Source organism: Vipera ursinii (genome assembly GCF_947247035.1).
Source record: "Vipera ursinii genome assembly, chromosome: 2".
NCBI lineage: Eukaryota > Metazoa > Chordata > Lepidosauria > Squamata > Viperidae > Vipera > Vipera ursinii.
In genome coordinates, this window is record NC_139513.1 from 68,553,993 (window position 1) to 68,567,498 (window position 13,506).

General features: G+C 37.6%; 1 protein-coding gene across 16 annotated transcripts in view; it reads right to left on the bottom strand.

Annotated features, from left to right (window-relative positions):
* The window catches only part of RAD54L2 (RAD54 like 2), an 84,775-nt gene that overhangs the window by 32,457 nt on the left and 38,812 nt on the right, over positions 1-13,506 (bottom strand). For all 16 annotated transcript variants that reach the window (XR_014491494.1, XR_014491495.1, XR_014491496.1 and 13 more), the window contains exons 5-17: positions 11,752-11,886; positions 10,981-11,210; positions 10,591-10,773; positions 10,240-10,373; positions 9,465-9,661; positions 8,335-8,677; positions 7,636-7,813; positions 6,728-6,979; positions 4,803-4,921; positions 3,519-3,637; positions 2,903-3,002; positions 1,755-1,960; positions 1,374-1,549 (exon numbers count right to left, since the gene is read on the bottom strand). Coding sequence is in view for 7 of the 16 variants with exons in the window: in XM_083354963.1 (XP_083211089.1) it covers positions 1,374-1,549; positions 1,755-1,960; positions 2,903-3,002; positions 3,519-3,637; positions 4,803-4,921; positions 6,728-6,979; positions 7,636-7,813; positions 8,335-8,677; positions 9,465-9,661; positions 10,240-10,373; positions 10,591-10,773; positions 10,981-11,210; positions 11,752-11,886 (2,372 nt within the window). In the remaining 9 variants the exon portion in view is untranslated. The remainder of the gene's footprint in view (positions 1-1,373; positions 1,550-1,754; positions 1,961-2,902; positions 3,003-3,518; positions 3,638-4,802; positions 4,922-6,727; positions 6,980-7,635; positions 7,814-8,334; positions 8,678-9,464; positions 9,662-10,239; positions 10,374-10,590; positions 10,774-10,980; positions 11,211-11,751; positions 11,887-13,506) is intronic.

A 13,506-nucleotide genomic window follows, 5' to 3' on the forward strand; every position in this document is an offset into this window, starting at 1 on the left:
TAGGGCACATCGGCATTGCTCAGTGATAGCAATCCCTGTACTCCTAGTTGCAGATGTTAACCAAATTAGGCAAAGCAACTTCCTGCTGACTTCCCACAACCAATATCAATGGAGAAGCAAGCAGAAAGTTGCCAAATCGCAGCCGGTAGGGATGTCCACAAAAACCAGACCTCCATTCATATATCCTGGCCTCACTGCCTCTGGAGAAAAGCGGAGCCTTCATCTACAGTAAAAAGGTAAAGTAAAGGTAAAGGTTCCCCCGCGCATGCATGCTAGTCGTTTCCAACTCTAGGGGCCGGTGCTCATCTCCGTTTCAAAGCCAAACAGCCAGCGCTTGTCCGAGGACGTCTCCGTGGTCATGTGGCCGGCATGACTGGACGCCAAAGGCGCATGGAGCACTGTTACCTTCCCACTGTAGTGGTCCCTATTTTTCTACTTGCATTTTTACATGCTTTCGAACTGCTAGGTTGGCAGAAGCTGGGACGAGTAACAGGCGCTCACTCTGTTGCGCGGCACTCGGGATTCGACCCGCCAAACTGCCGACCTTCTGATCAACAAGCTCAGCGTCCTAACCCACTGAGCCACCGTGTCCCTTCATCTACAGTAGGAACCCCCAAACACTTTAGCTCATCAACCCTTTCATGAAAGTTTCAGATTGTTCAACCCCCAAACGTTATAAGAAAATTATTTAATAAATATTATTTTAACTAATAGTAGCATAAATAGCAACAACAAAAACAAGAATGGATTGTCCCATTGACTTTTGGTGGTTGATACTGACCATTTTGAGGAACCCTGATCTAGAGCCATTTTTATTATCCAGACAGATAATAAAACAGTAAGATTGCAAACAAAAACAACAAAAACTAGAAGTCAGTCCTTATGCTAGACTACAGCCAATATTAAAGAAGTAGATTTTACCTGCATAATACTTTCTATCTCCCCACCCTTAATTACCACCACTTCTCTCCACACCCTTCAGATCTGATCTGGAGAATCCTCCAACTCTTTGAAACAAATGTGGTAGTCATAAAGTGAGATAAAACTAAAAAAATTGTTGCAATGCAGAAATGGTATTTAACAATGAAGTAACACTGTTGAATACCACCTATGATGAAATCTGTGAGCAATATATTAACTCTGGGCTTTCCTTGACATAAAAAGAGCATCTCATTATATCCTATTCCTTGATAATCAGAAGCATTTTATAATAAAACAATAGGGGACAGACACAGGTAATTTGATGAGACAAATTTTCTTGACTTTAATTTCTTGCAGGCACCATACATTCTTCATATACTTTATTAGATGCAATTTTTACAGCCAACCTATTAAAATAGCATGGATATGGGGATTTTTCTCTCCTTCCTAACCTTGGTGATGAGGTGAGGGTACTTGAGACAGGCCAGCTGTAAAACAGATTCCTTGCTCTTACTGGGGTTAAATGAAGGCTGGGCAGGCTCAGATTCCTCTTCCACAAAGTGCAGCAAGTTTTCCACCTCCCTCCTGGTAAAGTTCAACACTGGATTCAAATCGTCCACAACACGATCTAAAGAAAATACACATTGATCACCAAAGAGGAAGAACTGCTGTTCCTGCTTTATCCAATAACATTCCCTTAACCTGTGATATTAGCAAATTATTGCACCTTCAAAAGGAGTGGGTGGGGTAAAGATGGGGAGAGCTGGAAGTCAGAGTCCAAAGAAATCTGCGTACTGCATGGCAAAATCTGCCTAAGGCAAGGCACGATCTACCTGACATCCCTTGTTTGGAGATCTGACGGTCATAAATCTTCTTTTCCAAAGTGAAATCAGAAACTAGTCGGTAGATGTGGCAAGGCTTCTTCTGTCCATAGCGATATACCCGACATACTGCCTGTGCATCATGGCATGGGTTCCAAGAAGCATCAAATACTATCACTCTGTTTGCACCAATAAGGTTCACACCTAAACACCCAGCTCTGGGCGGGGGAGAAAAAATGAATTGTTATTTTCCTGGGCCTGAAAAGTTGCCTGGTATACTGCACTTGTAAATCAAATATTAATTGGGATTTACTGCTTTGTTCAAAGCTTTATATAAATTAATATATTATGTTTTAATAATAATAATAACAAAAACAATAATAATAATAATAACGTTTGAAGGAACCTTGGACGTTATCTAAAACATATAAGGAACAGCTGTTGGAATTGGGTATGTCTAGTTTAACGAAGAGAAGGGTGAGGGGTGACATGATAGCAGTGTTCCAATATCTCAGGGGCTGCCACAAACAGGAGGGACTCAAGCTATTCTCCAAAGCACCTGAAGGCAGGACAAGAAGCAACGGAACGAAACTAACTAAAGAGAGAAGCAACCTAGAACTAAGGAGAAACTTCCTGACAGTTAGCACAATTAATTAGTGGAACAACCTGCCTCCAGAAGCGGTGAATGCTCCAACACTGGAAATTTTTAAGAAAAGACTGGACAGCCATTTGTCTGAAATGGTATAGGGTTTCCAGCCTGAGCGAGGGGTTGGACTAGATGACTTCCAAGGTCCCTTCCAACTTCTTATTATTAATATTAATATTAATATTAATGTTGTTGTTGTTGTTGTTGTTATTATTATTATTATATTATTTCCAAGCTCCTGTTCAGGCAGAAAACTCTATACCATTTCAGACAAATGTCTGTCCAGTCTCTTTTTAAAGACTTCCAATGTTGGAGCATTCACAGCTTCTGGAGGCAGGTTGTTCCACTGATTAATTGTTGTAACTGTCAGGAAGTTTCTCCTTAGTTCTAGGTTGCTTCTCTCCTTGATTAGTTTCCATTTGTTGCTTCTTGTCCTGCCTTCAGGTGCTTTGGAGAATGTGAAGATAACATTCTTCATAGCCAATCGCATGTCTCTATCCTTACTTGAACTTACCTTGTTGAAAGAAGGAAAAGACAAATAGAAGTGTTGCTAGGATCATTGAACTGGTTAATCAATCGTTCTCTCTCTGAGGCAGAGGTACTTCCATCCAATCCTATGTGAGAAGAATTAGATTATGACAAAAAATTCTGCATAAATTTCTATCAAAGTAAAACTGAGAACAAAAAGTATAAGTGTGTGAAAAGACTAATGTGATACATGAATGGGGCAAAATCCATTTAAAGCTACTTCTAAGTAAAACATTATTCAAAATTTTGTAAGCAATCATATAAATACGACCACATGCACGATCACTTCTATCATGAAAAAAAATACAAGGAAGGTAGTATTTTTCAATATTGGAGGAGAGGTAATGTATGGTGGCCAAAAATTGGAAAGCCCCTGGCAGCACTTTCTCAAAACAATATTACAAGAAATAGCCTTTCAGAAGCTAGGTAAGGGCACGGAGTATGTCATTCCATGCATCTGGTGAAGTGAGCTGTCTTTCCCAAAAGTTTATATCTTTTCATTAAATGTATTAGTTTGAAAAGATGCTACTAGATTTTTTAGTATTTTTAAAGATCTGTCCAGCAGCAAAATCTCTAGAGATTGAAGAACATGGTATACTTACTATAATAATTCACATTTCGGACCCAGTTATGGATTCCTTGTGCATCCAAGCCTGGGGGAGAAGGCACTGGCCTTTTTGCTAAGAAATCTTCAATGACAGACAATGTAGAAAGGCTTTGGCTATAAAAAGATAAGAGTTTCTTTCAGACTGACAAAAAACACCTAAATGCTTGATAGTACAGCTTAAGCGGTGAAGTCTAGACTCTGTTCACACTGTCAGTCAATTTTATATATGATATTATATTCCATGTAAGTTAATCCATCCTCACTATCATATTCCTGACCCAATGGAGGAATAGGGCAACTATTTCAAATGAAGAGAAGAGGGCCAATTCATTGTTAATATATACATAAAATAATGATGGCGGGCAGAATAGTTTCTATATTATCAACTGAAGAAACCCAACAATGAAGCTATACAGATAAGATAAAATTCTAGCAAGTTTTTTTCCGTATTTTTCTAGTTCTTTTGCTAAACTGTTACAGTTTTAAATTTCTCCCGTAAAAAAGTAGGTTCAGGTTGCTGTATGCCACAAATTTTTGATAGTATCATAAAAAGTGGCCTGCAATAAAATCAACAGTATCAAAGCTAAGTCATCAGAAACATAAAATATATCTGAACCTTTAATCCCAAATTTTAGTTGACTGACTTAGCTACTTAACTGAATACCATCATTTTACACAAAGTGAAGAGTTCAAGCACCCTTTTTTGAGTAGACAACGTTCTACAATCAAAATTAACTGTATCTCAGATGTCAAGAACCTTATAAGATCAAGGAAACATATGGAAACAACATTAAATTGTATCCAAATCTTTTACAACTTAGAAAACCATGTTGAAAAATGCCTCACAATCAAATGCAACCACAACAAATCTTTTAAAGATAAGAATAATCAGGGCTTTTTTTGTCATAGAACACCCAGAACGGAGTTCCGGCACCTTTTTTGGATGGAACCCTGTAGGGTAGGCAAGGTGGTTTGTATGACGTGTAAGTTCCGGCACCTTTTTCTTTTACAAAAAAAGCACTGGGAATAATACAGTGCTCTTTGCTAGGTGTTCTCCAGTAGGCTGAACTCACTGCTATTTCTAAGCATCTTTTTAAGGGAAATCTTAAAAATATAGGAAATCAACAAGGGGTTTATTAATAGTTAATCAGCAGAAATATAATGAACATTCTCTGTCCATGAGGTAACATTTTAATGAATAGTTCAGTTGGAATTAATAATATTTATTTATTCGCACTGCTTTACAATATATTTTAAATGTTTTCCCATAGCCTTTTACCTGAACACCAGTATTTTATCTCCAAGTTTCACACTTTCTTCTACTAGATGAAACAACAGCACCATCTTAGGTGAATTTTGTAATACTCCTGTCTGGTAATCGCAAAGGATATCTTTAGCCTGCAGGTAAAAGAAGAACATAGAGACACTTGCTATATCACAATTCAATTTATAACTCAAGATTTCCCTAATATCTTGTATGTCCTTACAAACATAATCAGAAACAAATTCATTCATAAGCAAAATAATGGTAAGTCCTTCCAAAAAATAGGTAAAAATCTATTTCTCATAGAACACATCCCTTGACAATTTCTTTATTGTCCTCCTAAATACCATAATTACACTAGGATTTGATTTAAAAAACTTTAAGCCTTCTCATATACTGATGGACACTAATCAAGGAGAGAACTAACTTAGAAATAAGGAGAAAATTCCTGACACTTAGAACAATTAATCAGTGGATCGGCCTGCCTTCAAAATTTGTGGATGCTCCATTACTGGAAGTTTTTAAGAAGAGACTAGACCACGGGTCGGCAACCTATGGCTCTAGAGCCTCATGCGGCTTCCAGTCATCCTCTGCCATTTGCGGGGTGTGTGTGTGTGTGTGTGTGTGTGTGTGTGTGTGTGTGTGTGTGTGTGTGTAAAAAAGAGAGTGGCCTCACGCTGTTCTCCAACAAGCTGATAAGCTTATTGGGCAGGCCTCCTGCCTTTGCTGCGTCTCCGCAGGAAGCAGCAGAAAGCAGCAGCTCTCTCTCTCTCTCCCTCTCTCTCTCACACACACACAATCACACTCACACTGAGTGGACTGGCAGACCACTGTCAGAGAACAGCGTGAAGCCAGCTTGCCAGGTGAGCAGAAGATCGGAGAGAAAGATGGAGGGAGAAAGAGAGGGAGAGAGAGGGAGAGAAAGGGAGGGAGGGAGAGAGAACTCATGCACAGCAGCCTCTATTTCTTTTTAATTAAACTCTTCAATCAAGCTCCCCCCTCTTTACGCGCACATATGCACGCGCGAGTTTTGCGGCTCCTAGTGTTTACTTTTCTCTAGGAAATGGGTCCAAGTCACTCTTTGAGTGTTTAAGGTTGCTGACCCCTGGACTAGACAACCATCTGTCTGAAATGTCCATTCTAACTCTGTTATTCTGTTATACCGCTTCTAAATTACAATGATACTTAAAGGTTTGTGAACCTTTTTTGAATTTTTAAAATTTCTGCATAAATATATAAGTACTTTTGGTCTTGAATGAAAAGCATTAACATTTGGCAAAAAGCAAGGATTTGCATTCCAGCATAGGAAACCTATTCTATGAACAAGCATAATGGTTTTGACTCAGTTATTTAACTGTGTTCTCTTTATCCAGTTTTAGGACTTGGGTGGAGAACAGATCACCTTTTAGGACATATGTATACAAAAGTATTGTCAATGCAAAAGGGTCTGTAAAGCTTTCAGCATCACAGAACCTCAATGTTCTTAGCTTCCTTCACCATACCCTAACCTGCTGGGATATAGCCCATATTCTCATTCTAGTTAGATAATCCTACAGGGAAATCAATTACCATCTACATTCTATGAAAGCACAAATAGAGAGGTCTCCAAATAATATAAGAACGATCACAGAATTGCTATAGAATAATAATAGCGGTAAATGGTGCAATAGCACTTGAAGCTGCAATGAGTAAGATGGGAAGGCACGAGATTCTTCACAAAAATGAAAGGAGGCGGCAAAGGTAAGAAAAATATTACACAGAACTATTTCACACATAATAATGACCTTTAAACTATTCTCTATGGGAAATGAGGCCATACATAGCATGAGTGTAATACATTTGTGCGCAGGTAGATGTAAGATACTGCTTCAACATCACCATGCTTAAAACAAGAGGAGGAAGGAGTCAAAAACATCAAGAGTTTTGATTTTGGTACTCACCCATTCATATGTTACAACTTGATTGGCTCTTTCCTGAAATGGATTGAAGCCAATGCCCTGAATATACTTGCTATTGGTAGCCTCCCCAATGGTAGATGGCAGAGCATTGCTCTCTGTTTTCACTTTTATGCCTTGTGACTGGCAGCGTGAATTGGTACTAGCTGTGCCAAGGTCATCCACGTCCAGATCCTGCTCATTTGCCAAATTTTCTTTTTGCAATGCTTCATATAGCACATCGGGGTGATTCCATATCTGAGAGAGGATGGCAAATTACTTGGCAGTTATTATCAAATACTTAGATTATTATTTGTTATTACTTCTAGGAGTTTTTCATTCATGAGACTGGTGACTATTTTCTTTACCTACAGTTATGGTTGCCTCACTGAACAGGGGGAGCATGAACAGCAGTAAGTTTGCCAAATTTCAGAGGGACAGCCAAATTAGTCTCTTGTAGCAAAAGGAACAAAGAGGTGTGTGGCCAATCTTTCAAATCAATATATAATGGCTGAGAAAACACAGTAAGGCTTTATGTAAGAAAAGCCTACAAGTTGGAAAAGTTTAATTTGCAAAATTATTATGATTAAAAATGCAGATAACTTTTTCATTTCATTAATACTGCTGTGTCCAGGTAGTCAAAGCACACTAATCAAAATACCCCATGCCAAATTGAAATCCAAAGCCTTGTATCACTGGTAACTAGTGTTCAGAGAATGCTTAGAACTTTTTATAGGAGGGAGACTTAAAAGATGGTTGTGTTCACCATTATCACCATATTGTTAGAAAAAATTAGACACAGCATTTAAGATGTGGAATGAAAAGTGGCCTGCAAATAATACTAATATCATCCTAACTCTTATATTTTCATAAAACCTACACAAAATACTACTCCCTTTTTATTAAAAACACACCTTACAACAAACACAGAAAGCTTTAAGTGGGTTCAGTCCCAGCCAGCCGCTGTTGCCTGCTTCACGAAACCTGTTCATGAACTCAGTATAAAGAGCACGCTGGATTTTTGACAAACGGACTAAGATAACATGTTCTTCCTTAGAGGGAAGCTGAACCTTCAGCACATTGTGCCCTCGTCTACATAAATAAGAGAAAATAACATTAGGAAAGAAGTTCCTCAAAGTCTGTTCTCCGTCCCTCTATTAGGAATGGAAAGGAATAAACACCAGACACCTCAATTTAGGTATGGTTAATAATAAATGTAAAAGAACAAGTGTGATCAGCACTTTACATGTGGAGATTAATTTTCCACAGCAGATTATTGAAAAATCTTAGCGTTTAGTCTGTAACCAACTGTAATCTGGCAACTGAATATTTACTTCCACATATTATAATCTGTGATGAAATTACATTTAATGTACATACTTCAAGCATTACACTATCAAGTCCTCCTAAGTTATTTTCATATGGCCAAATATTTACCAAAGCAGCCTCTTCTTATGAAACTAGATTTAATGGCACACACACCAAAAGGGCGCTGCTAATGATGGCCTAAAATCTAATCCGTCAACCTGATGAACCAAACGCTTCCCCTCCACTCATTATTTAAATACTTCTTACAAAGACTGAAGGACTGTGAATGTGGCAAATGGCCTCACCTTTGTACAAAGCCTTCCAACAGGCTATGCAGGACATGGCTGCGATACCGCATTAGACGAACATCATGAGCGGTGCTGTCAATACACTGTCCGTTCAGGATAGGGCGCTCAAACATATTGCTGAATTCCTGCCGGGTACCAAGAAAGTCGGGGCGTACAAAGTCTACCATACACCAATATTCAATTAAATTGTTCTGCAGTGGATAGCCGGTCAGAACTACCCTTCGCCGAGATCTGATGTTTTTCAAAGCCTGAGAGGTGCTTGCATGACAATTCTTTATCCGGTGTCCCTCATCACAAATGACCACATCTGGTCCAGGCCGGGATAAAGCTTTCTCAATTCCTGAAAGGAAAAGAAAATGTCTCCAAAGGAATCTATTCTACCCTAGCCTTAACTGAAGTGGCAATATTTACTAAAAATTGTGCTAAATCCAATAAGGAGTTTGGAGAAAGGAAAATGAGCTCAGAAATTATTACTGGATATCAGAAATCTCTGCTTGAGTTTTCAAGACAACACTGATAACAGAAAGACACTGATCACTTCCCTGTCTTAGGCTAGATAAGTATCATTTAAAATTCCCAATGAAATCCTTCACTGAATGCAATGACAAGTGAAACTAAAATAAATGTTTGCGATGGAAGTTTATTTTTTTTAAAAGCAGCAAAAGCAGTGAGAACTGGGACAATATTAACACAAAATCTTTCCACAAAAAGTTGCATTACCGTAAAGAAACATGCAGCAGAACAGTTCAGAGAAATTGCTTCTAAGTATTTTATTAGTAAAGGAATTATAAATTAATTAAAGAATTCGTACAAACTAGAATATAACTTTTCTGTTGAAACAGGAAATATATTCCTTGGTACAGAGGTCTCCAAACTTGGCAACTTTTAAGACGGGTGGATTTCAACGCCAAGTATTTCCTAGTCAGCCATGCTGGCGGGGGAATTCCTGGAGTTGTAGTCCACAAGTCTTAAAGTTGCCAAGTCTGGAGACCCCTGTCTTAGTGGTTTCCTGATTTCAGAATGTCTGTCTGTTCATGTCCAAATGCTAGTAAAAATAGTTGTCTAAGAATTGTATCATTTAAATGGAAGTGAAAGATATACGTAAAAGAAGGTTTGTGGGTTCTCACCTTTTAAGAGCTCCTGCTGACGATCTTCTTCATCCACATCAATAATGACAGGGCCAGTTTGCTTTTTGCTTTTCTTTTTCCTGCCCATAGCAAAGGATTTCTTCAATGAAAGTAGGCGGTACATCTCATAGCCCATCAACAGTACACCACCATCTGTCACCCAGTCAGTTACCACTTTGGCACGTGCTGCAGTGGTCCTGAAAAAAACAACAGGTAGACAACAAAATACAAACGGGACAGTCTTTGTGAAAAAGGAGAAATTAACTCTATGCGCATGCATGTATATAGTCAAAGTCTATTTGGAAAGTCAAGCTAGTTCAAAATGCAACGCATAGGACAAATCCTGCTATTAACTGTGGCTGTCACTAACCTTAGACTCTCAGTGAGCCTAAAGTATTTGCATTCAAACAATGTCACTGGCTTCCGCTTACATTTTAAATGCAATATGGTGCTCACTGTTTTCCTCTGTGAGCATAATATTCTTCCTATATGCTTAATTCATCTGGGAAGGTTATTGTCTTTTTTATATTTTGTAAGAAAATAAAAGAGGACAGTATTGTAAGACTCTGGATGTGAACAAGCTGAGATGGCAATTTAATGGATGGTATCCTACTTATTTTGGCAATTACTGCTACACTGAAATTAATCAGATGTTGTCATAATTAAATCTGTAGAAATTACCAAGAGAACTTTCCAATATCCATAAACAGGGCGCAAATGTTCCAACAGCAGCAATTATAAATAACATGTCCAAAATAGAATTAATTCTCCTTACTTGTGTTCATCATTCAAAATGTGGACTTTAAAAATGCGAGGCTGAATCTCTTTTGGATCATAGTCAGCAGGAAGGGCTTCTGGTGCTGGAAGCCACATGTTGAACTCTGCTAACCAGTTCTGAAGAGTATTTACCTGTAAGAAAAATGGCAAGAAATAAGAAATGGGATCCATTAATTACATATTTCATTCTATAAATATCTTAAACACTGAAAAAAATATTATACAAATATTTCATGGATAGGAAAAATTAAAGAGGCAAATACAGAAGTTGAGGAACATCAAAACTATTTGAAAGGTCCTTTGTCCACCTAAGCAGACTCAAGTAAAGAGTTTTCCACAGCCTACTTACAGGTACAATTGCCAGGACAGTCTTTGCTTCAATATGACGGAAAAGTACATCCAAAAAAGAGATGACTTGCACAGTCTTGCCCAGCCCCATGCTATGAGCTAAGATGCAGCCAAACCCACTGCTGGTTTTAAATCTGTCCAGGGATTCCACCAAATTATCATATAGGAAACGAATACCACCAATCTAGAAAGAGTAACAAATAGTGTCAAAGAGATTATGGATGGGTACTATCAAATTAGTGGTTATGCACCTAATCTGTAAATGCATACCCACATACACAGGCAAAAAAATCCACCGAGGTTTACATAAATCAATGACATGTCATAGTAAAATGTCTAGATGAGAATTTGGTGACAATTATGTTCGGTTCTGCAGCAGAAATTTCAATACCTGGTGAGGCTTTACTGCTCGGGCAAGCTGAGGAGCCAGATAAATGTCTTCTTCATTTGGTGGATGGTTGATGTTAATAATTACTTGCCCTGAAGCATCTAACTGATTTAGAGCATCGTTCACGTGGGCGCCACTGCTCTCTTCAGTATCATCATCCCCTTCGTTACCAGAATCACTGCTGTCTACAATATGGAGGGCTTCATCTTCTCCTGAACTTAATTCTATTACTTCTGCAACACAACCAGATGTAGAGGATTAGCATATCTATTATATTTTATAGTCAAATATACAAGGTGACTTATGACCCTCTGTCTTCATCTAGTAAAAACTGGAAAAGGGTAAATTATATATATATATATATGAAAGTAATCATATTGGCTGATTCTGATTAGTACTGAGTTGCTAAACACTTTGTAATTATTTGGCATGGCATTTATTATGCCTAGTCAATTTCATAAATTTTTATCCCTAGTCAATTTCATAAATGTTATCAGTTTCTAAAATATTTTTCGACTTCGAAATGTTCTTTCTACAAGCACAAAAACTGTACGTATGAGTCACTAAAACCCTGAAATAGAATAAATGAGGTTTTATTTTCAAACAAAGTACTGTGACGATGACAAAAAAAGAGGGAGCTACTGATTATTAGAATTCTTAAGAAATAACCTTTACTTGTATTTTTCAGAAGAAAAAAAAAGGAATCCTGCTGAGTGCAAGATACAAAGGTGTTGGAAGCCATAATGCAGGAATGAATTTTCTATCCATTCTTACCATCTTTAATGCTGTGGAGTCTTCCTTTGGAGTCATCCTCACTACCACTGCTGGTGCTGTCTAAGCAGATGACCTCTTCATTTAACACTTGGGGGGGAAGCTGAGCAACTTCTGCAGTTCTTAAAGCAATTTCCTCTAAAGACAAAGCAATAAACTCAGTACATAATGGATGGAGCGAAAATCAGACTAAAAATTACCCCCACTTCAGTTCACTCACCAATATGTGATACCACTGAAGTATCCCAGTTGTACCAAATTTGATACAACTGATTATATAAAATGCTTTTCTAATATCCTTCAAGTAATGTTTTGCCTGAAGTTAAGCAGTGCTTCTCTTAGTACATTCTAATTTCTTTTGGTAGAGTATACCGATGAGCCTCTATTTCAGACTCCAAAGGTTAGAAGAAAACATTGTTCAAACTTTTATCGGGACACTAAAATCAGTTCGAAAATTTTCATTATATCTGGAATCAATAGCATGAAACTGAAAATTAATTAAACATGCATACTCCAATTTATATTAAACATTTAAAACATGAAAGAATTTTGGATATATGCCTACTTCAAACATTGTACAGTGATCTAGACATAGCAAACAACTTTCTTTCGGGTTCATTTTCAATAATTATTAGTACAAATTACTGCAACTTGACTAAATTAACTAACATGTCCTGAACTTACTCTGTGCTGCAGCATATCTAAACAGAATCTGAATAAATGAAACAGAATGTGTGAGATTTGTTGTCAGCACTTTTGCAGTTTGAAGATGAGCGGCAAGTCTGGATATTTTTTTTCAAATTCTTGCTTCATTTGCTAGAATGAAAAGCAAACTCCTTCCATAGAGCATTTTGGATGTCATTTACATTATACAGAACAGGTGCAAATAAAATCTGCTTGCTAATTAGTCCTGCTGCATTGCTGAATAGCCCAGTTTTGAGAAGACCACTTCCTTGCTCCAAATTTGAAAGAGGATAAGGAAGCAGAACAGAAGACTGCCCATAGTGTAATCTAAAGGTACAACAGAAAGGAGTCAGAGGATGGACAGGTCATACCAGTCAGTGTAACGCCTAAGGGCGGTTTGGAATTATGGATATTGGAAAACATCCAAAAGTTTACTACATGGATTTACATATGTTGCTCCATTTTAATTGGTCTGAATATGATAGGAAATGCTATTTCAGTAGGTTGACATAGAGAGAATCCTTGCTTATTTTTAGGGACTGTTCAAAGTTATGATGGCACTAAAAAGAAGTAACCTTATAACTGATTTTTGTACTTATGACCGTTAAGCATGCAACAATCATGTAATTGCCAGATGCACACATTATTGCTGGTTTCTGACAAGAATATGCTGGCAATAAAATTGCAAATCATGATCATGTGATGTCTTGCTTAACCACCATGGGTGATTCACTTAAGGACCTCACTAGTTAGTGACAGAATTGCCAGTTCCAATCGTGATCATTAAGCAAGAACTACCTGTATATTTTTTAGCCTCCTGCATAACGTTTACAGTGATTTTAAAATCTTGGAATATTTAAGAGGAATTAATAAAATAGCTCACTTAACACAGAAAAGACACCAGGTCTTCATTCCTCCCCACTGTCCTCAATAAAGGATAAAAAAGAATGGGACAGTTTTGAATTCATGAAGCTTGAAAAATTAATAATGGGTTTTAAGATACTGTACATTTTCAGTAAATATAAGTAACAACTTTGATCAAAATGCAGCTCAGACAACACATAAATACAAGAA